The 22267-nt window shown below is 42.5% G+C and overlaps 1 protein-coding gene across 2 annotated transcripts in view; it reads right to left on the reverse strand.

Moving 5' to 3' along the window:
• Positions 1-540: 540 nt before the first annotated feature.
• TGFB2 (transforming growth factor beta 2) overlaps positions 541-22267 on the reverse strand; it is a 108067-nt gene continuing 86340 nt past the window's right edge. The window contains exons 4-8 of one of the 2 annotated variants that reach the window (XM_004375929.1): positions 10207-10339; positions 9987-10097; positions 8259-8436; positions 6360-6513; positions 541-1494 (exon numbers count right to left, since the gene is read on the reverse strand). In XM_004375929.1, the coding sequence (XP_004375986.1) occupies positions 1336-1494; positions 6360-6513; positions 8259-8436; positions 9987-10097; positions 10207-10339 (735 nt within the window). In that variant the 3' untranslated portion in view covers positions 541-1335. The remainder of the gene's footprint in view (positions 1495-6359; positions 6514-8258; positions 8437-9986; positions 10098-10206; positions 10340-22267) is intronic. The other variant, XM_004375930.1, reaches the window with a different exon arrangement.

Here is a 22267-nt window from a genome sequence, read left to right on the forward strand (position 1 = left end):
TTCGTAAAAAAAGAAGAACAAGTGGACTCAGGTAGCTTATGTCATAATAATGGACAATACACAAAGCACAAGTTGAGCAAATACTAGAAAACATGTATTTGTAGTGCAAGTCAAAATACAGGGGTTTTACGCAAAAGTTCTGGCCAGCGAAAAGAAACACATGATTCTGAGGGACCATTCAAAACAGCCCAAATTGAAGTCCGATCTAATAATAGTTGACAGTATTACAGAATAGTAAAAATATGGCGAAAATTTACACATTACACATAAAGCAGTTAATGTTTTGATTTAATAGTTTGCAAAAGAGATCTGCAGATGTGTTTCCAATTATGCTGGCTTCTATACTCATCTATTGTAATAATATAGGTATGGTTACATACACCGAAATGGAAAGGCGGGAACCCTATAGCATAGCTATACAGCAATACTCTCAGGTCCAGAGCTTGACCAGTACATGTCAAAACATTTCACTGGTTTACTAAGCTGACCAAGAACCATTTACAATTAAAAAGAAAAGAAAAAAATCTTACAGACTTATTTTGACGGAAAGTTTCCTTTATTGACAGACTTTTCAGTTCTTGAACCTTACAAGAAGCTTCTTTATGCAGTTGGTATATAGCATGTATTTTCAGGGTCTTTATCTTAAAACGCAGACTTGTTTGGTCATATAATAGCTCACTTGGGTTTTCATCCCATTAACATGACCTTTTTTTTTTTTTCTGGCTCGTTTGAGTTCAAGTTCCTTAAGCCATCCACGAGTTTCTGGCAAAGTATTTATTTGGTCTCCACTTTATACACCTGTTTTATTTTCCAAGGGTAATGAAACGTTCATTAGATAGTAACACACAATAAATAATTCACTGTTAAGTCTAGGAGTGAGAATGGGAAGGGTGCCTATTGCATATAGCAATACAGAAAAATCAAGTGAGGCATGGGATAGGATCGGTACGTACAGCAACTCCACTTAACGCGATTTTCCTGGGTTTTTTTCCTTTTTGTTTTTTTCTTTCACATAATTAATACTAACAAATTCTTCCAGTGTTTATTTTTTTCTTAAAAAAAAAAACGTTTTGCTTCTTGTCTCTCTCCCTTACAGAGTAGTGAAATGTAGAATAAGGCCTTTGACTTTTTTGTTGTTGTTTCAGATGCCAGTTTTAACAAACAAAACACAAACTTCCAAAGTGTTTGAACTAGTACCGCTTTTTCAATTTTTTTTTTTTTTTTAACACTGATGAACTGAGGCTCTCTTATGTTTTCTGGTTACCACATCGTTATTGCTGTCATTATCATCATCGTCAACATCATGATTATTGTCTTGCCGCTCTTCCAAGGATTTTAGCTGCATTTGCAAGACTTCACGATCATATTAGAAAGCTGTTCGATCTTGGGTGTTTTGCCGATGTAGTAGAGAATGGTTAGCGGTTCTAAATCCTGGGACACACAGCACGGAGAAGCAGATGCTTCTGGATTGATGGTATTATATAAGCTGAGGACCTGAAAGGGCACAGCAGTGGGGAGAAAATACAGGGAAAGACCAAAAAAAGAAAAAAGCAATTATTTCCGAGATCTATTCCGTATTGCTATCTTAGCATCCCTAGCACTGAGAACACAACCCGAACGAAACTTGTTGCTGTTGAGTCGATTCTAACTCACGGCGACCCACGTGTTACAGAGCAGAACTGCCCTCTAGTGTTGTCTTCGCTGACATCTTTACGACAGCAGATCGCCAGGCCTTTCTTTTGTGGCACTGCTGGGTAGGTTTGAACTGCCAGCCTTTAGGTTAGTAGCTGAGGGCCACCCAGGGACCTCATAGCACTGAGTTGGCAATTTGAATTATTGTTTTGGTTAAAATTTCCTTTCCTCAATTCCAAATTAAGGTAAATGTATCACTGTCCGTAGTAACCACGGAATTAACCATTTTCCCACTGAGTCCTTTTCTTGTACATCTTAAACAAAGGATCCTGCAAAAGTCAGATAGGACAAAACTGCTCACTCAACAGATTTCCCAGTTTTTCCAAAAAGCCTCGACTCTGCTCCCTGCTTTGTTGTGTACCCTTCCCCAGTCCCTTGCAAAAATCGATCCTTTTAGTACCCTGCTCTTGTTTCCGCGCTGCTTTGTAACTTGAGGTCATTCACAAGTATATATTTTTACGTCCCAATGAGATTGAAAGTTCCCTTGCGGTCAGGGACTCCAAAGACTTTGTTTTTACCTTATAGCCCTAGTAAGTCTTTTCTGGACATCACAATAAGACTTTGTGCTAGGTGAAGTAACCAACACGCGGGTAAGTAAGCAGAAGGGTAAACATTCTGCCTACAGGTCCCACGGGGGCTTTCATTTACCCTTGGGTAGAGAAAAAGCCACCTGTCCGCAGTGTAGACTCTTTCTATGCTAAGTGTCTTCTCAGGCTAGAATGTCACCTAAATTTGCAGTTAGGAGCTCTGGTATGCCATGGTTAAGAGCTCGGCTGCTAACCAAAATGTCAGTAGTTCGAATCCACTAGCAGCTCCATGGAAACCCTGTGGAGCAGTTCCATTCTGTCCTATAGGGTTGCTATAAGTCAGAATCGACTCAACAGCACTTAACAACAACAAATTTTCATTAAGGAAAAAAAAGTTACCGATAAAAGTCTTTTCATAAATGCAGTGATTCTAACAGCGGGCAGCAAAGGCAGTCTATATTCTTAATCACCTTCTTACATTTTGCTTAGAACAACAGTAATAACAATAAGCCCTTCCGGTAGCCTTCCACGTGGTAAATGGTACTGGCTGAGCTAGAGGAGCAGATAGGCAATCTTCAAAGAGAATGCAGAGAAAGTTCTACAGTTCGTCCTGTACTTTTAACCCCATACTGTATCAAAGGCGTGTGCGACTTTCGCCAATGGAAGTATGCAGGTTACCCACCGATGACACAGACACATTTCCAAAGATGCCATTAATGTGTTAGTCGCACAGCAAAGTGCCTTTTCCTCGAGATTTGCTGCAGTGTTTTAGCCTAAGACAGAAGATCTGTTCAGCCCAGCAACAATGACTACTTTATTAAGCTACCTCTGGCTTCTTGGGGAGCTGTCCAAACCACATATGTGACCATGACAGCTATTCTTCCTCTCTCCTTGAAAAACAAGCATGGTTCCAGCCTTCACACACTCCCTCTGTGGATCAGGGAGGAGAATTATGTTTCTACTTGGCAACTGGGCCTTGCCCACATTACAGCTACTGCCGCGGCTGCCCAGAGGAGGCAGCTCAGCCAGAGCCCGGACAAAGCGGCAGCATGAGCAGGCACTCTCACGTGGCCAAGCACATGGTCCCCCCACACTGCCAAAGTCTACAGGGGAGCCGGGAAAACAGCTGAAGAAAGGGGGGCCGTACTTCTCATTTTAAAGTCCAGCATATGTAGGCATTTATAAATAAATAGACTTCATATTTCACTAACACATGATTTTTCACAGGAATAAAAGGAATTCAAGGATACAGATTGTCCAAAATAAATGATAACCCCCCAAACTCCTGAATTTGGCTGAATGTATTATGTGACCTTTCTGGCAGCAGATCCATTTTCCTACCCTGCAGTGAAGGCAATTTTTCTAATGCCTCTCCAATAGGGAGATTTACAGAGGCATAAAGGGCAGAATAGAAACCCCAAAGCATGGCCACATCGCAGAAATTAAAGTTAGCAAGACAGAGAAAACGGAGCCCTGGTTATAAAGCAAGGAGGCCTGTACTCCAGACCCTGGTGTGTCATGTCCTTTCTGCTAGATCTTGGGCAAGTGATCTACACTCTCGAGAACCCCAGTGTCTTTAGAAAAGTGACAGTTTTGGATAAGATAACATAAAAATCCTTTCTATCTCTAAATTCTACATCAACATACACAATTTAAACCAATACAATGAGCATATGGCCAAATACGAGCTGTTGTTGCCGTGTGCCGTCGAGTGGATTCCGACTCACAGCGACCCGATATGACAGAGTAGAACTGTCCTCATAGGGTTTCCTAGACTGTAATCTTTATGGGAGCAGATCTCCAGGACCTTTCTCCCACTGAGCGGCTGGTGGGTTTGAACCGCTAAGCTTTCATTTAGCAGCGAAGAGCTTTTTAACCATTGGGCCACCAGGGCTCCTCTATTACATACAAAAAAAAAAAAAAAATAGACCCAAAACAGTTGTTACTGAGTCGATCCCAAGTCATGACAACCCCTTGTGTGTCACAGTAGAACTGTGTTCCATTGGGTTTTCAATGGCTGATTTTTCTAAAGGAGATCACCAGGCCTTTCTTCTGAGGGCCTCTGTGTGGACTCGAACCTCCAACCTTTCGGTTAGCAGCCAAGAACATTAACTGTTTCCAACACACGGGAACTCTGCCATTAAATACATAGAGCAAGTCTTTGCTGATCTGGCCTGGGAACCTGTAGCATCCAATCAAGGGCCTGCCTTTGGAATTAGCTCTCTATTTTGATTTAAGCAACTTGATAAAATATTCAGATTCTCATTTACTTTGGGTTCTATTAAAAAATACTTAGAGATACTAATTTTCCAAATTATTGAAGAAAATCATTTCACATTTATCATCATTTTGTTCTTGACATCAGCTCTCAGGTTTAGCCCAGTTAAAGATAATTTTTAATATACACATTCCTTTCTCCTGATACTAACTTGAGGTTCAGAGAAGTTAACTCACTTTCTAATTGTCATACACTTGTAAATCCATTCAGTATCATATACTAGTAAATTACCAGTAAATACATTCAGATGGGTCTTGGCTGAAAGCAGAGAATACCAGAAAGATGTTCACTTGTGTTTTATTGACTATGCAAAGGCATTCAGCTGTGTGGATCATAATAAATTATGGATAACACTTTGAAGAATGGGAGTTCCAGAACACTTAATTGTGCCCAGGAGGAACCTGTACATAGACCAAAAGGCAGTCGTTCAAACAGAACAAGGGGATACTATGTGGTTTAAAGTCAGGAAAGGTGTGCGTCAGGGTTGTATCCTTTCACCATACCTACTCCATCTGTATGCTGAGCATATAATCTGAGAAGCTGGACTCTGTGAAGAAGAACGGGGCATCAGGATTGGAGGAAGACTCATTAACAACCTGCTATATGCAGATGACACAACCTTGCTTGCTGAATGTGAAGAGGACTTGAAGCACTTACTGATGAAGATCAAAGACTACGGCCTTCAGTATGGATTACACCTCAACATAAAGAAAACAAAATTCCTCCCAACTGGACCAATAAGCAACATCATGATAAACAGAGAAAAGATTGAAGTTGTCGAGGATTTCATTTTACTTGCTTCCACAATCAACACCCATGGAAGTAGCAGTTAAGAAATTAAATGACTCATTGCATTAAGCAGATCAGATTCAAAGACCTCTTTAAAGTGTTCAAGAGCAAAGATGTCACTTTCAGGACTAAGGTGTGCCTGAGCCTAGCCATGGTACTTTCAATCGCCTTATACGCATGCGAAAGCTGGACAATGAATAAGGAAGACCAAAGAAGAATTGACATCTTTGAATTATGGTGTTGGTGAAGAATACTGAATACACCATGGACTTCAAGAAGAATGAGCCAAGCTGTCTTGGAAGAAGTACAACCAGAATGCTCCTTAGAAGTAAGGATGGCAAGACTTTGTCTCACATATTTGGGACATGTTATCAGGAGGGACCAGTTCCTGGAGAAGGACATCATGCTTGGGAAAGCAGAGGGTCAGCAAAAAAGAGGATCCTCGAGGAGATGGATTGATACAGCGGCTGCAACAATTGGCTCAAATAGAGGAACAACTACGAGGAGGGTGCAGGACCAGGCAGTGTTTTGTTCTGCTGTGCACAGGATCACTATGAGTCAGAATGGAGTCGATGGCACCTAACTACAGTAAATCCCTAAGCCAAAACATCCACGCTCTTTCTAATATGACAGTTCCTTAGGTAATAATAAGAAATCTCTTCTTTTTTTTTTTTTTTTAACATGGGGACCTACCTCCCTTCACATCTAGCTGTACCATGACACTATATATATAGAGGGAGAGTAATTCATTCCATATTTTTTTTCCTGGCTACCTACTTATGCTTACAGTTGTTAAAAAATATAAAACAAGGGGAAAAAATAAGTAAAACTGCCCTCAAGTTGCTTAAAATGTAGTTGGGAAGGCAAGGCCTACTGTTTCGAATTGATGAGTGTTACCTTCTGATTTTATCTATAGCCTACATGCTTCCTCATCATCCAAAAGGATTTCTCCAGCATCCATCCACTTGCGGTGATGAAAGGAGGCCACGCTACATAGAATTCATTTGGAAATACCATCAAGGGGTCCATTTTAGCAACCCGAAAACAGAAGGGCAAGTGAGCCAAATACTTACCCTACTGTGCTGAGTGTCTGAACTCCACAAATATGGGCACGCGCCAGCACAGAAGTTAGCATTGTACCCTTTAGGTTCATGTATCCATTTCCACCCAAGATCCCTCTTGAAATCAATGTAAAGTGGACGTAGGCAGCAATTATCCTGCACATTTCTGTTAAAAGAAAGAGCAATGGAGATTTTAAAGCTGGTTTTCCCTCCACCCCGAGCTGGAAAAATGACTCATTCATTTATTCAACCAACTTCTAACAGGCATATGTTATGGGCCAGGTTTTAATGGCCTTATTGTAATCTCAAGTGACTTTCATGATGGGATATTACGGCGATTTGCTGAATTACCTTCCCTCATGAGCTCTATGTCTCAATGTCCTTGTCTGAGACCTGGGAAGTCAAACCTTTACCCTCAAATAACCAAATATAAGCAGACAGGTGGCTGGAAGAGAACAAGTTCTTTCCAACCAACAGTGGGCAGTGTTGCCGTCGAGCCTCTATTATCCCTTCAAATATAAAATGAATGAAGTACAACAGCTACAAAGAACTATCGCAAACATTTTTCTTTGAGAATAAATCCTTTATTTCATCTCATGTTCCTTGATCTAGGAATGAACCAGTGATCAAGAAACCATGGAGTCTTGCTGAGTACAACCACTGGCAACCAAAAAAGGCCACTATACTCATGAACTCTGACATCGTGGGCACTTTATCAGTGATGACCTCTCACTGCCCCACACCAATTGCCGTTGAGTCAATTCTGACTCACGGCAACACCTTGTGTGTCAGAGTAGGACTACGCTCCATAGGGTTTTCAATGGCTGATTTTCCAGAAGTAGATCACCGTGCTTTTCTTCTGAGGCCCTTCTGGGTAGACTCGAACCTCCAATATTTGGGTTAGCGGCCAAGGGTGTTAATCATTTGCATCACCCAGAGACTCCCATAAAAAAAGTTGCCCTTGAGTTAATTCCAACTCATAGCGACCCTATAGGACAGAGTAGAACAGCACCCTAGGGTTTCTAAGGAGTGGCTGGTGGTTTCAAACTGCTGACCTCACGGTTAGCAACCAAGCTCTTTACCATTGCACCACCAGGGCTCCAGAGACTCCCACTGCCCCATGATTCTCAAAATAAAGAGTTCTCCTCTTACCAGCCTTGATAAGAAACCATGGAAGAACAATCACATTCTCCCGCCATGTACTCACGTGGGAATGGGAAATAAATCCTTCTTGCCCTGCTCCCTCACTTGTCTCCTATTCTGCTCTGTATTACACAAGGGGCATGAGCAGGCATTCTGGAACGAGGGCACGAGCTTCATACAGACAGTGCCTCTTTCTTCCCTAAGAGCTGCCACCACGCACTTCATGGAGGCTCATATTTGCTCTGGGGCGAAGACAGCTCACTTTCTTCTTCAGCCAGAAGATTTAGGGGAAAAATTCAAGGCACTAGTTTTTCCCCTTCACATTCAGGTCATTGCTAAAGAGACCATTGCTAATGAATTGTTGTTGTTAGCTGCTTGTAAATAGATTCTGACTCATGGCGACCACATGTGCAACAGAGTAGAACTGCTCCATAGAGTTTTCAAGGCCATACTCTTAATATAAGCAGATTGCCAGGCCTTTTCTTCCGTGGCATTTTATGAGTGAGTTTGAACCGCCAACCTTTTGGTTAGTAGTGGAGGGCAAACCATTTGTGCCACCCAGGGACCTTAAAGAGCTGACGAATCCAACCCTTAATGGCTGTTTTAAGCCTTTGGGAAGAACCATGTTATAAGCTACGATAGCTACCCTGTACTACACCGGGCTTTAACCAATTAATTCAGTCCAGGCCAGTATGTAACCAAAGAAAGGGCAAAGGCAGATCAAGGTTAACAGACACAATTCCTTTGTTTTATTTTTATTTCCTTTACCTAAAGCAATAGGCGGCATCCAGGGCACGCTTCTTCCGCCGGTTGGACTGTTGTGACTCAAGTCTGTAGGAGGGCAACAACATTAGCAGGAGATGTGGGGTCTTCCCACTGTTTTTTTTCCTAGTGGACTTTATAGTTTTCTGATCACCACTGGTATATGTGGAGGTGCCATCAATACCTTGAAAAAATGCATTCGGGTAATAAACATTTAGCTTTACCGTCATCAAATACCATCAGCCATATTTTTTTTCTTTTGCATATTGTCACAAATAACAGTGATGACCACCACAGCAGCATCAGCTGCTAGAGTCATCCCCCGCCCCCCGTGGACACAGATACGGCACAAGAGGATGACCGCAGGTGACAACCACCACTTCTAAATGGGGCTCTTGTCAGAAGGAAGTTCAGTGTCAAAGCGAGGGCTTGTTGGTTCTCAAAGTCACTGCAGGGTAAGTCTTTGACCTCTAGTCCAAGGGCAATCTTCTTGTTAGTCGCCCTCCAGTCGATTCTGACTCGTGGTAAAGGGCAGTCTAGGCAGTTTATTTAGCCAGTCCTCCGTGTGGGCTGTGTTTACCCCCTCAAGGGTTGAAGGCACAGCAATAGAACGTGCCTTGTCGCCCTGCTGGTTCACACTTTCCCTAAGACTACTAAACTCAGAAGACTTCCCTAATGAACTTGAACGGAGACTTCCACTACACTGCAGTGAATTGGGTTCAAGGGAAACCGAAGTCACCCTCACCTAGTGCTACTTTGGGAAGCTGTGAAGAAAGGGCTTTTTCATTTATTTTATGGCAACCTCAACACTCTCCTGATTCCATCTAAGATTTAGAACCTCAGGCTCTCCAAAGCGTGCTCAAGAGACTGCCAGTTTAAGCATTTAATCTCCATGCACTGGAGAATCATGACTACGTTAGAGATTGAAATAAATCTCTAGACCTCTGGGAGTATTTTTCCATGCGCAAGGGCCACTGTAGTCTTCTGAAAGTTGATGGAGGTCCCCAGTGGTGTAAGCTAAGGGGAGGGGAATCTGCTTCCCGACTTGGCAGTGCAAGGCCCATACTACACCAGCCACATGGCATAGATTCCTTCTCACCTCCCATCAGCCACAGACTCATTGTCCAATATGGGAAGTGACTTGAACCCTTGACATCTCGTCACTCTCCCTGACATTTGCCTAATCGACTAAAAGGTAAGCAAGGCGAGGGGGAAATGAAAACCTTGTTACATGTTTTGGTGAGGAAACCACTCGGAATACTAGGTACAAGCTAGAAAATGTGCAACATTCTAATAGATGTTTGGTAGTTATGGAGGCCGTGGTCAGAGAGGTCTCCTTTCTTCTGGGAAATGTAGTCTAGGGTCCCTGATGCTGGGTTTGGGGGATTACCAACGGGTTACCTTGAATGCACAGGTGTAAAGTTGATTTGCTTAAATGAATAAAAGGCTTCACTGACTATTTAATAATTTGAAGGGTGAACAAGTCAGTTGGTTAATACTGACCAAGTCATCTCTGGGCATTGATCAGTATAAACTGGGGACCAACGCCTTTCTTACAATCCTTTCTGCCCCCATATTTCCTTCTCCAACCATATCTTTGCTCAAACAAATGAAACTCTCCAGGTCTCCCAAACAACCCAATTTTCACATGCAAACTGACTGTATCCCTTATAAGATTATCAACACTACATGTGTCCTTTCCTCGACCACCTTCCATGACCGAGTTTTAATTACCTGCAAATCTTGCTTCTAGCTCTTCGCTTTTATTTGGGATGATGTAATTGTTGGATGGTACAAAGGTACAGCACGGACAGTGCAAACTTATTTTAAATCCCAGGTTCCTGTCTGGAAAACATGAAGTCAAGGTCATTGTCGTGTGTGTTTGTACAATCAACATGCAATAACTTAGGGTCACTGAACATCCAGGGAGGAAAACAGAGGGGTGGTTTGCAACCTTTATGGTGAAGCCATTCATGAACAGCGTCAGTTACATCAAAGGAGAGCCATTCGCCTTCAGCTCTTGTTTTCACGACTTTGCTGTCGATGTAGCGCTGGGTTGGGGATGTTAAATCTTTGGATTTCAGAATCTACAAGGGGAAAGAGCAAGGAAAAAGCTCAGTTGGCATACTGACAGCATGACTAAACCAAAACCATTAACAGTATTCCAATTCATTATCTAAATTTAGCTCCACTCTAGTCTATCTGTGTATTGCCATCTCAAGAGCATGGCCACATGGCACAAAAAACATAACACCAGGCCATTTGCCATGAAAAATAGAGCTACGAAATCAGCAGCATGTTATGATAAAGGTGATGGGAACCATAAAGCCAAGTGTCTGAAGGAAAGCAACAGTAATCGTTTTTCTTTGCTCACATAAGCTTTGCAAGATTTCAGCCATAAATTCTATGCTGTTAAGTTAATGGTTTTGTTGCTCTGCTTCCCCGCTTATTCAGTTGGAGGAGCTGGGGTGTGGGAAGGGACAAGGGGAAAAGTCCAGTTCAGAGGGCCCACGCTCACCCCCCGAAAGGCCATGAATCACAAATCTCCTCCTAATAAAGAGAGAGGACCTATAACCTTAGCTGCTAAACCCAATGACTTTAAAATACTTGGCATGCCTCAACTTTTGAGGTAAGTCTCTAGCTGCGATTTTTCCTCTCGGTGTGACCTGTCATGATTTATAAAGATATTCCATATCCTGCAGACTGAGGATGAATGCGGGCAGGAGCAGTCTGGCACAGGGTGTAGATGAGAGTCTGAGAGCAAATCAGCCTGAACACTGAAGATAGCAGAAGGATGCATTCATTGCAAATAAGCAAAAGGCAACCGCAGAATGCTCTTGGGTTGCCATAAACCAAAAAATCAAACCCACTGCCGTTGAGTCGATTCCAACTCATAGCAACCCTATAGGACAAAGTAGAACTGCCCCCATAGGGTTTCCAAGGAGTGCATGGAGGCTTCCAACTGCGCACCTTTTGGTTAGCAGCCGAGCTCTTCACCATTGTGCCACCAGGGTTTTCTGGGTTGCCACAGGAGGTGAACATTCTAGGTTCTTTTGTTTTTTTTTTAATTCTGTCTTTAAACGATAGTGTTTTTATGAATCCATCAAGTCACAATATTAAGTCTCCTTACCCAAACCCTATATCCCGTCTTCCCCCAGGACTAGGGGCTCCAGCCCTACTGTTTTATAGTGCCCTTCCTGCTATTAGTCTAACTGGTCTGCGGTTATTTCATGCACATGAGTTTGGTCTCTCCAACAAGTTCATTAACTTCCCCAGGGCGGGGATTTGTCTTCAATTTGATATCTTTTCAAAGCACAGCACTCTATTTAATCAATGTCTATTAAACAGCCATCTGAATATTTAGAAGATTTATTAACTCTCCTTTAAACCTTGTAAGACAAAACTTACAATCTTTCCACTGATTTTCAAATGCACTTTCCTTTCACGATTCCTTTCAGGTAATTTGGCAACAAACGCTTCCTGGAATATTTGACACAAGAGCAGACTTTTTCTGGATTAAGGATATTTAGAAAAAGAAGGAGATTCATACAACTGGACTCTGGGGATGCCCTCATGAATTTTAGACAAACTCTACATACCTACCCTAACGTCCAACTAACCCCTTTAGATAAACAGAATATACAAGGAATCTTGACTCTACCATAGGCAAAAGATGACCTTTGCAAATTAAAGGAAGCAAATTAACAAGACCTAAGAGTTGGGCACACTGGACTTGGCCCATGTTATTTAATTTACTTAGTTCCCCAAAACATTCCTGTAAGATAGCATTATCCCCACTCCCACCCTTCTTTTTTTGTAAATTAAGAAAGCTAACACTCAGAGAGGTTAAATAAACAACTCGCCCAATGCCTCCCAGTGAACAAGTGTGGGGAGAGGATTCAAAGCCATCCCAAATCATGCTCCCACATCGATGTCAGATTTTTTGAAGGCCAAAAGAGTTGGAGGAGTCGGAGCTGCATCACAATTCACTCTTAACCCTTTCTAGAAGGAACCCTGCTGGCACAGTTGTTAAAGTGCTCAGCTGCTAACTGAAAGGTCAGTGGTTCGAACCCACCAGCTTCTCCATGGGAGAAAGATGTGGCAGTCTGCTTCCATAAAGATTACAGCCTTGGAAACCCTATGGGGCAGTTCAGCTCTGTCCTATAAGGTTGCTTTGAGTCAGAATCAACTCAACGGCAATGGGTACCCCTTTCCGGATGTCAGAAGACATTCAATGACAGAGGCAAAGATTTTTAATCGGATTGTAATAGATGTTTGTACAAGATGAAAACATACTGTGTGAATTGTGTACACAGTTGATGCTGACATAAAGCGATACCTTTAACAACACAGCTTCAGAGCAGCTAGTCCTCTGGAAATCAAACTTTACATTGAAAGCACTCTCATTTGGGTATATAGCCACCAGGTGCCATCAAGTCATAAAGGTCGGCAGTTTAAGCCCACCCAGTGGCACTGTGGAAGAAAGGCCTGACAATCTGCTTCCATAAAGATTACAGCCAAGAAAACCCTATGGAGCAGTTCAACTCTGCAACATATAGGGTTGCCATGAGTTGGAATTGACTTTACGGCAATGAGTTTATCCAGTTTGGCATACATGTTGTAATTAACCTGATTTGGGATAATAATAATAAAACAACTGATGAGAGGAAGTCTTCAGGCATTTCTGTCCGCCCCACTGACTAACAACTAGTAACATACTCAGCACTCACTTTCCTGTCTCCAAGCTTCTTCCCCTAGCTGACTTCCTATGATGATGCATTATTCTATAAGGCTTTGTATATCTTCTGGGCTCCTAATATTTCATTGTGTGTCTTATTCATCCTCACATCCCTAACACTTAGACACACTGCTTAGGACAACACATTGCTTTCATTGTTAAATCACATATATATGATAGCAGACAGATACGATACATACATACATACAAATATAGAAGACGCAGAATTTTTTTTAAAATCATGACAACGTTGACCAAATGGGCAGAAAAAACACACTGGAAAATCTGTGGAAATTCTTTACCTCATAGTGAAGGAGAAAATCGAGATTATTTTACTTCAACAACAGAACAAGGAGCAACGAAGAGGCTCTGGAGCTTTTCTTTTAAATCACGTTGGAAAACTTGGAGATAAGGGCCACATCAACCACAGAGCACTGGTGGGCTTACACAAGGCGTAACGTCAGACTCTCATGGGTGAAAGTTCCTCTAGACCTTTTTCTAGTTCAAGAACAGGCCACGGTAAAACCACCCAAGAAAGTTAGCTAGCTATATAATTCTGAAACAGAGAAATCACTTTGGTCTTGTGGGTTTGTTGTCTCCAACTTTATGGCCAAGGAGTTCTTAAACCCACTTGCTGCAATTTAACTCCATTTTTTCTTACCCAGTCCTTAGCGGAAACAGGAAACAGCTGTATCACTCATACAGTATCCCTCATATTCTTGGAGTCTATGATTAAGTCCCCCTCATCTTGTGCTCCTTCTCTCTCTAAGCTAAATAAGCCCAGTTCCTTTAGCCCATATTTAGAGAGGCACTTTCCCAAACCTTTAATCATTTGGGTTGCTGACAAGGTTGAATGATGCTATAAAAAAGTACTCCTCCTACAACTTCACGATTTCGGTTCATAATTGGCTAGAAAACCTTCTAATCACATCTCAACGTCTCGAATCTTAACTTGAAAGCTGTGTTCTTCCTAAGGATAGGCACAAACGCCTTGTTCCGTGTTTACCGTCCATTTATCTCCCACACCAAATTAAACCTAACGGGGAGAAGCATGGAAAAAGCAAACCGCTGCTATTATCTCTTAGTACTTTCTTAAATTCAAGAGTTTGTACAAAAAGTGACCAGACTGGTCAACTTCCCATCCTATTTTAGCCTTTGCTTTCTGCCTTTCTCCAATCTCCCAACAACAAGTGTGTTGAATGTGAACAGTCATGGACATGCAGGTGTCGTTGTTCTGTTTTCTAGACCAGCAGTCACTTCTACATTCTTTATATACCTTATCATGACAAACACAATTTTGTTGACTAGTAAAAGCTCTCTTAACTGGTCTCCACTTAACTGACCAGAGTGACCAGTATTCTCCATTCGTTCTCTATTTGTATTGGTTGATGCACCGTGGCTCATTGCTGAAAAGCTCTCTCTAGTATGCTCCGAGGAGTCCAGGTGGCACAGTGGTTAAGCCCTCGGTTGCTAACCGAAAGGTTGGCAGTTTGAACCCACCAGTCACTCCGTGGGAGAAAGATGTCGCAGTCTGTTTCTGTAAAGATTTACAGCCTTGGAAACCCTATGGAACATTTCTGCTCTGTTATGTACAATCACTATGAGTTGGAATCAACTTGACGGCAATGGGTTGGGTTTGGTTTGGTTTTAGTATGCTCTGAACACTTCTGGTTCTGCTAGTTGAGCTTGATGCTTAGCAAGTATCCGTTGAATATGTTTCTAAACCTGTTTATGACCACTGAACTCATAATTATACAAGTTAATTAAATGGTCTAGAAACTGATGAGATAACGGACCAGAAGGATAGAGGCTTCTATGAAAACCAAGCTGAATGCTCTGGAAAGTCTTCATAAAGACAAGTTGCTTTAAAAAATAATTTGGGAGAGACAGCCATAAAAGACCGAAATAATATGAAAAAATCTAGAAGGATGCTGCACTCACTTTGCTTGGCAATTGCCCTTAAGCTTCTCTTTCTACTTCAAAGAAACTAAAACTAGAAATTGTAGATGATGCACTATGGATGTAGTTTATGCAAAGAAACACAATATGGAATGTCAACTGGTAGCATAGTCAAAGAAATGTCCTTGGTCTTTCATAAAAAATTCAGCATATGAATTATATATGTGTGTGTATATATATGTATGTTTTAAGTTAAAAAAATATATGCATCTCTCTCTTATTTTTTTATAATCCTATACGAAGAATGAACAAATATGTCTTGGAAGAAGTATAACTGGAGGGCTTCTTAGAAGCAAAGATGGCAAGACTTCATCTCACGTACTTTGGACATGTTATCAGGTGGGACCAGTCCCTGGATACAGACACCATGCTTGGTAAAGTCGAGGGTCAGCAAAAAAGAGGAAGACCCTCAACGAGATGGACTGACACAGTGGCTGCAACAATGGACTCAAGCATAGCAACAATCGTGGGGATGGCACAAGACCGGGCAGTGTTTCGTTCCTTTATAAATGGGGTTACTGTGAGTCAGAATCGACTTGACGGCACCTAACAACAACAACAGTGTGCTTTAACATTTAACCAACACCTGATCTTGAATGAATTAGAAAAGAGGGATTCTAATGTACTGAGAGTGAGATTTAGCCGTCTCTGGCTTAGCAACTACCCACAGTGCTGTTTGAATGTCACCTTCATTACATTACTGATATATATAAATTATATGTAATACTTGGAAAATATCCACATATCGCCTTTGTCAAGGCTCTAAGCTCTTCACCGAATTACAAAATTCTACACAAAAGGATCCATTCATCTCTCTGCCACTGGAAAGCAGCCAACGATGGAGTGGCAGAGGTGAAAGTCACTGATGTTACCCAATAGTTTAGGGGCAGAAAAAGAAGTAGAAGTCTAGATGCAAAGTTATAGGCAGAGGAAATCTTAGTCTTAAAGGAATAATGTTGTAAATCAACTCAGGATTTGGCTTAGACACCAAGAGAGATATCTCTTACACTCCTAAGAGACATTACAAAAGCGTTATAAGAAAGCATTGGGAATTCAATTTTACTTTCCATATTCAGACATCCACAGAGCTACAAGAGAGCCAAGAAGCCAATTCAACCAGCTTCTAGTGAAAAGGAAAATTTAACAATAGGGCTGTGGAGAAAAATTGACCCCAGGTTCACCAGTGTGGGCCCATTTGGTTGTTTTTAACTGGATATTTATGTTGCAGTGCTTTGCACAGAGAGATGATGAACATATGCTGAATTAAACACTCACTCTGCTGTTTATGAGCATGATTCTCTTAGGTCTGCTTGTAACTGAATCATTAACTCCACTATCATGAAACACTAGGGTTGGAAAGGCCCTTACAGGTTAATTCACTATTGAACATCTGTGTCTTTGTGGTGTGATGTATGGCTTTTATATGGCCTTTCTCGCCATGGTCTTGTAACTCCTACCAAATGACTGGGTAGGACTATGCAAATGAGGTGTTTGTGGCCCACCAAAGGGACTGGATAGCTTGCTAATAACGCAAATAAGGTGCATGACACCCTTGTGGGGGTGGGACCATGCAAATAAGGTGTATGGAACCCTAATGAGGGGATTGGTCAGTTTTGCCATCCTGCTAGGCTTAAAATGAGCCATCCCATAGGCAGAAAGGGGGATCTAACTACTACCAAGCAGAAAAGACAGGAGTGGAGCACATCCTTTGGACCCAGGATCCCTGCACTGAGACCCTCCTAGACCCAGGAGACAGAGAGAGAGAGCTGTAACACTAGAGATGGCAAGATGGTGAAAAGTAGCAGCACAGAAATGGCAGAAGCAGAGGCAACAGAACCAGGAGGCGGAAGACGGCATAGTGAGCTTCCCGGCCCACTGAGTAAGACAGCTGAGTATCTTCGGGCAGGAGGCTTGCTGGCAGAGTGAGGTATCTCCGGGCACATGGCAGAGCTAAAAAGCTTTGTAACACTTGCCCAAGCAGGGCACAGGCTGGGCCAAGGGGCCGAGGGCCAGAGAGAGGCATGCCTGTGGACATGGCTGAGAAAAGGCTGTCCTGATTGAAGAACTCTATGCTGAGTCCCTCCTGATCCTAACTATACCCTGTTACTTCCCTAATAAACCCCATAACTGTGAGTATTGTCTGTGAGTTCTGTGTGGTCATTGCAATAAATTATTGAATCCAGCACAGGAGTAGAGAGTACCTTGGGAGGGATGGCTGATGTTAGAATTGGTAGAAAGGTTGAGGGGTGGAGGTGTGTTTGACCTAGGCATCATAGGAATCAGCCTTAGTCCGTTGATCTTGATTCTCCTTCCCCCTTGTGAAGTCAGAGGAGGTCAGACGACCCTGCCATGCCACCATTTTTATAATCTTTGTCTGAAGACATCTCATGACAGTGAACTCACTACTTAATGAGGAAGGTCATCTCGTTTTTTGATAGTTCATATTGTTGGAATTATTCTTTATACTAAACTTAAAATTTCCATCAAATAGTCTTAGTTAAGTAGTCCCTGGGTGGCGCAGTCTGTTAAGTGTTTGACTACTAACCATCAGGTTGGCCATTCAAACCCATCCAGAGGTGCCTAAGAAAGGCCTGGTGATCTGTTTCCCAAAGGTCACAGCCTTAAAAATCCTACGGAGCACTGTTCTATTCTGATACACATGAGGTCGCCATGAGTTGGAATCAACTCGATGGCAATGGTTTAGTCTTAGTTAATAATAGCACTATTGTACATATTTGTACAATCCATTATGGTTTTGCAAATATTTAATTGTTTTTCACATGTTTTCTAGTCTTTACAAAAATCTTATGGTGTGGACATCATAGGCCTTATTATCCATAGTCTACAGATGAAGGAAAAGAAGGCTGAAGTACTTAGTAGATGACCAAAGCCCTGTTGGAGGGCCATGGGCTAACACCTTGCCCTCTTAGGATCAATCAAGAGGGATTTCCAGTAGGTAGTTTGCTCTCTGGAGCAAATGAAAACTTCTCCTCTGTTTTCACTATGTCTAGCCCCCAGTAACAGGAGGTGGCTTCTTTCAAATGCTTCCTTCAGAACAAGGTGTGAGGTGCTTCCCCATCTGCGTCATGCCCGCTTTCTATGCCCCTTTTAAAACCAACTTCTCAACAAACTCCAGATATGATCTAGCAAAGTATGCAGAATATACAGAATATTCTGACTATGGAGAAGAGAGTGCTTTTGCTCGCCTTGTTCCGGTCACTACAATCAATGCCAACAATTTCTTCTGGCAATAGCTGCGTCATACCACTGAGCCATGTTAAGCTCTTTGTTAAAACAGAACTTTGTTCTTACACGCAAACTGTTGTTAAGGCGAATTTTCCACCCCAAATCCTTTCTGAAATGAGGTGGAATAAAGAGAAATAATAAAACAAAGCAAGGCAAGGAAGGAGGGATGACTGGTTTCCTTAGCCTGGTGACTCAAGTGAGCATCAAAAGCACCTGGAGGGCTGGTTAAAACACAGATCGCTGAGCCCCACCCCTCGAGCTTCTGATTCAGCAGAGTGAGGTTGGAACCCAAGAATCTGCATTTCTAACACGTCCCCAGGTGATGCAGAAGCTGCTGGTCCCAGGAGGACCCTGAGAACCACTTCTCCAGTCTACATTTGTGCAATTCAGCCCACAAGCGTAAGTGCAAACCACACACACGTCTCTGTAAACTTTGAACCTTTTTATTTGATCCACACTTTCAACATGTTGGAATATCTCTGAATCTTATTTTTCTATTCAACATATAAGTTTATCCTTCCTAGCCATATATTATCAACAACTGGGCGTCCAATGTCTTCCTTGATCGGTGGTGACAATGTTAAATACCACAGGGCCAAAACCAGAACCTGTTGTTGGATCCTTAGTTTCTTTCTTTCTAACCAAAAACCAAAACCTGTTGCCATCGAATCAGTTCCAACTCGTAGCGACCCTACAGGACAGAGCAGAACTGCCCCATAGGGTTTCCAAGGAGCGGCTGGGGGATTCAAACTACTGACCTTTTGGTTAGTAGCCAGGCTCTTAACCACTGGGCAACCAGGGCTCCACTTTCTTCCTAGGTGGCTATAATTATTTAATCAACACTCTGTAGTATGTTGTATACTATAGAAAAAGGCAGAATTGAACTAGCAGAAGTGAGGTAGAAGGCCCAGTTTAGGCCAGGAGTCCTACTCATCTGGGCCACTTGAATCCACTCTTTTTCCTCAGTGGCCCCTAAGATTTCTTTGAAGAACCTGAAAGGCTGGGCCAACTGCTTTTGAAAATCGTGGTGTAGTGAGAAAGTCACCAGCTTTGGAGTCAGGCAAACCCAACTATCACTTACTGGATAGGCCGTTTTGTCACTTACAAAAGGAGCTAACAAACCCACCTTGCACGTCTGTAGAGAGAATTAAGTGGCACAGAGCAGGCAAAGCACCTATTACATGGCCTGGTATTCAATTAATGTGAGTTATTATTACAATTATGTTCCTTACACGGTCAGAAACTTGGAGAGACTTCCACTGCCTGATGAATACACTCCGAATTTCTTCGTTTAGTATTAAAGACACAATCTGGCTCCAAAATATCATCCTAGACTCACCGCTCATCGCTGAAAATCTAGTCTAAACAATATTCCTAAAACACATGTTATGTATTCCAACCCTGGGCTTAGACTAGTATCCCTATCAGAAGGCCGTTTTTCCCTGTTATTACCTTAAAACGAAAGCAAAACAAAGTAAGCACGCAAACAAATCCTCTCCATTCTTCAAATCCAAGCTTAGAGCCCAGCTCTCCCACGGCATGGTTACTTTTATGCTAAACTAAAGTCAGATTCTTTTCCTAGCTCCCCAAGCAATTACTGGGTATTTGGCCCCTTGGATACAGCAGCTTCGATGGTAATCCCGCCTGTCTGTAAATGTTAATTTCCTCCAAGAGAGGTCAAGCTCCTAAAACAGAGGGAATGATAAGCTTATTTAAGTCTCTACAAATGCTTGTCTTCTAGTTCGGTGACACTAGCAATTTAGTAAATACATATTCATTGATTCAATTCTGGAGGAATTTGGCTCTCTCGGTTGAAATTCTGGTACTACCAACATTCTCTCTTTTATGCAGACAGACACTCAGAATATGCTCCTGGAGGCATTTTTTGGCTTATCCACAGGAGGAATAACTGATTCTCCAATCAAAAAACCAAAAAATCTCACTGCCGTCAAGTCGATCCCGACTTATAGCGACTCCATAGGGTTTCCAAGGCTGGAAAGCTCTGCGGAAGCAGACTGCCACATCTTCCTCCCACATAGCCACTGGTGGTTTTGAACCGCCAACTTTTTGGTTAGCAGCAGAGTGCTTCAACCACTGAGCCACCAGGGCTCCTTTCCCAACACACCACTCCAATATCCATATTCTGGAAGGCTTTCATTAGCATGGAGGAGTCTTTTGTCCTTCTTCAAAACAACTAGGAGTCCTGACACATTTAATATGATTAGCTAATTTCTTTTGCCATTCATTCATTCATTGAATAATTATTTGCTGAGTAGCTTCTGTGCACCACACTGAGCTCTCATTTATTCATTTGCTTCTATTTAAAGTCCACTTCCTCCAGTGTGGAAACCCTGGTGGCATAGTGGTTAAGAGCTATGGCTGCTAACCAAAAGGTTGGCAGCTCGAATCCACCAGGTACTCCTTGGAAACCCTATGGGGCAGTTCTCCTCTGTCCTATAGAGTCACTATGAGTCAGGATGGACTTGATGGCAATGGGTTTTCCTCCAGTGTAGTTCAATATACATTTATCAAGTACTGGTTGTGAGTGAGGCATTACATTTACATCTCAGGGATGCAAAATAAGATGGTCCCAGTTCTAAAAGGAGCTCATGGTGTAGTCAGGGAATACAGACATCTCAACAGAAAATTTAAAACAACAGCACAAGTGTGCACAGGAGTTCTTGGTGTAGTCAGGGAATACAGACATCTCAACAGACAATTTAAAACAACAGCACAAGTGTGAGCAGGGTATAATGAGCACACAGCAGCAGGGCATCAAGTCTAGTCTAGCGACATTAGGGAAGCTTTCCTGGAGCAAAAAGGGAGTAAAAAGGTAACGATCAACATCTGGAAAGCCGGCAGAATACTGGGCACTAAAAGACACCACGTGTGTCAGAGTAGAAGGGTTTTCAATGGCTGATATCTCAGAAGTAGATTGCCAGACCTTTCTTCTGAGGTGCTTCGGGGTAGACTCAAACCTCCACCTTTTAGGTTAGCAGCTGAGCATACCAGTTAGCAGTGATAGACTAGCAGATTAGAAAGGAGAACAAACAAATTCATCCTCCTTTCTCCTCCAGTCTTTCCAGACTCTGGGCTCATGGGGAGTTTTCTGGGTAGGGGTTCTTAAATTATACTGTGTTGTAAAGTCATTCAGAGCAAAGAACTTACTGTCTAACTCATTTTTATTACCACACAATCTTTCCTTTGCAGCCTGTGGGATCCCTACTTGGTAAATTCTAACCGACTAACAGACTTCATTAGAAAGACACTCTTGATCAAGTGTCAAATAAGCCCCTCCAACAATTAGTCTTTTATACTGATAGGAACCACTTCTTAGGATTTCACACACATGCATACATGCATACACACACACACACACACATCAAGAAGGACAGAAAGGGTCACTGACAGTGTAAGCAATTTTATACTATATTTTGCCCTTTATACTTGTTGCTGATAACAGCTGTGGAGTCAGCCCTTGATTCATGGTAACCTAAAAGGCTGCCCAGTCCTACCTCATCTCCATGATTGCTTGTAGATTGGACCATTGTGATCCATTAGATTTTCATTTGTTGATTTTAGGATGTAGATCGCCAGGCCTTTCTTCCTAGTCTGTCTTAGTCTGAAAGCTCTGCTGAAACCTGCTCAACATCACAGCAACACGCAAGCCTCCACTGACAGACGGGGTGGGGGGGTGTGCATGAGGCGCACTGGGCGGGAATCGAACCTGGGTCTCCCACGTGGAAGACGAGAATTCTACTCCTCCACAACCACTGCCTCTCCCCTTACAGTTAGTTAATATAGAAGATTTGTGGGGATGGAAACAAGAGACAGAAGGTGAGAGATTGTCCAAGGAACTGCAAGTGGGGCCTTTTAGAAAGCCAGAACTGGGTAAAGTGCTTTTATTCATCTGAGGCACAAACCCAACTCTCCGCTCCTGTTAACTGCAGCCTCCTTGATCGACAGTGGGTCACTGCGGGGTACCTAACACACAGACACGCTGCAGGATCGACAGTGGGTCACTGCGGGGCACCTAACACACAGACACGCTGCAGGATCGACAGTGGGTCAC

This window comes from Trichechus manatus, unplaced genomic scaffold (genome assembly GCF_000243295.1).
Source record: "Trichechus manatus latirostris isolate Lorelei unplaced genomic scaffold, TriManLat1.0 scaffold00039, whole genome shotgun sequence".
NCBI classification, from domain to species: Eukaryota; Metazoa; Chordata; class Mammalia; order Sirenia; family Trichechidae; genus Trichechus; species Trichechus manatus.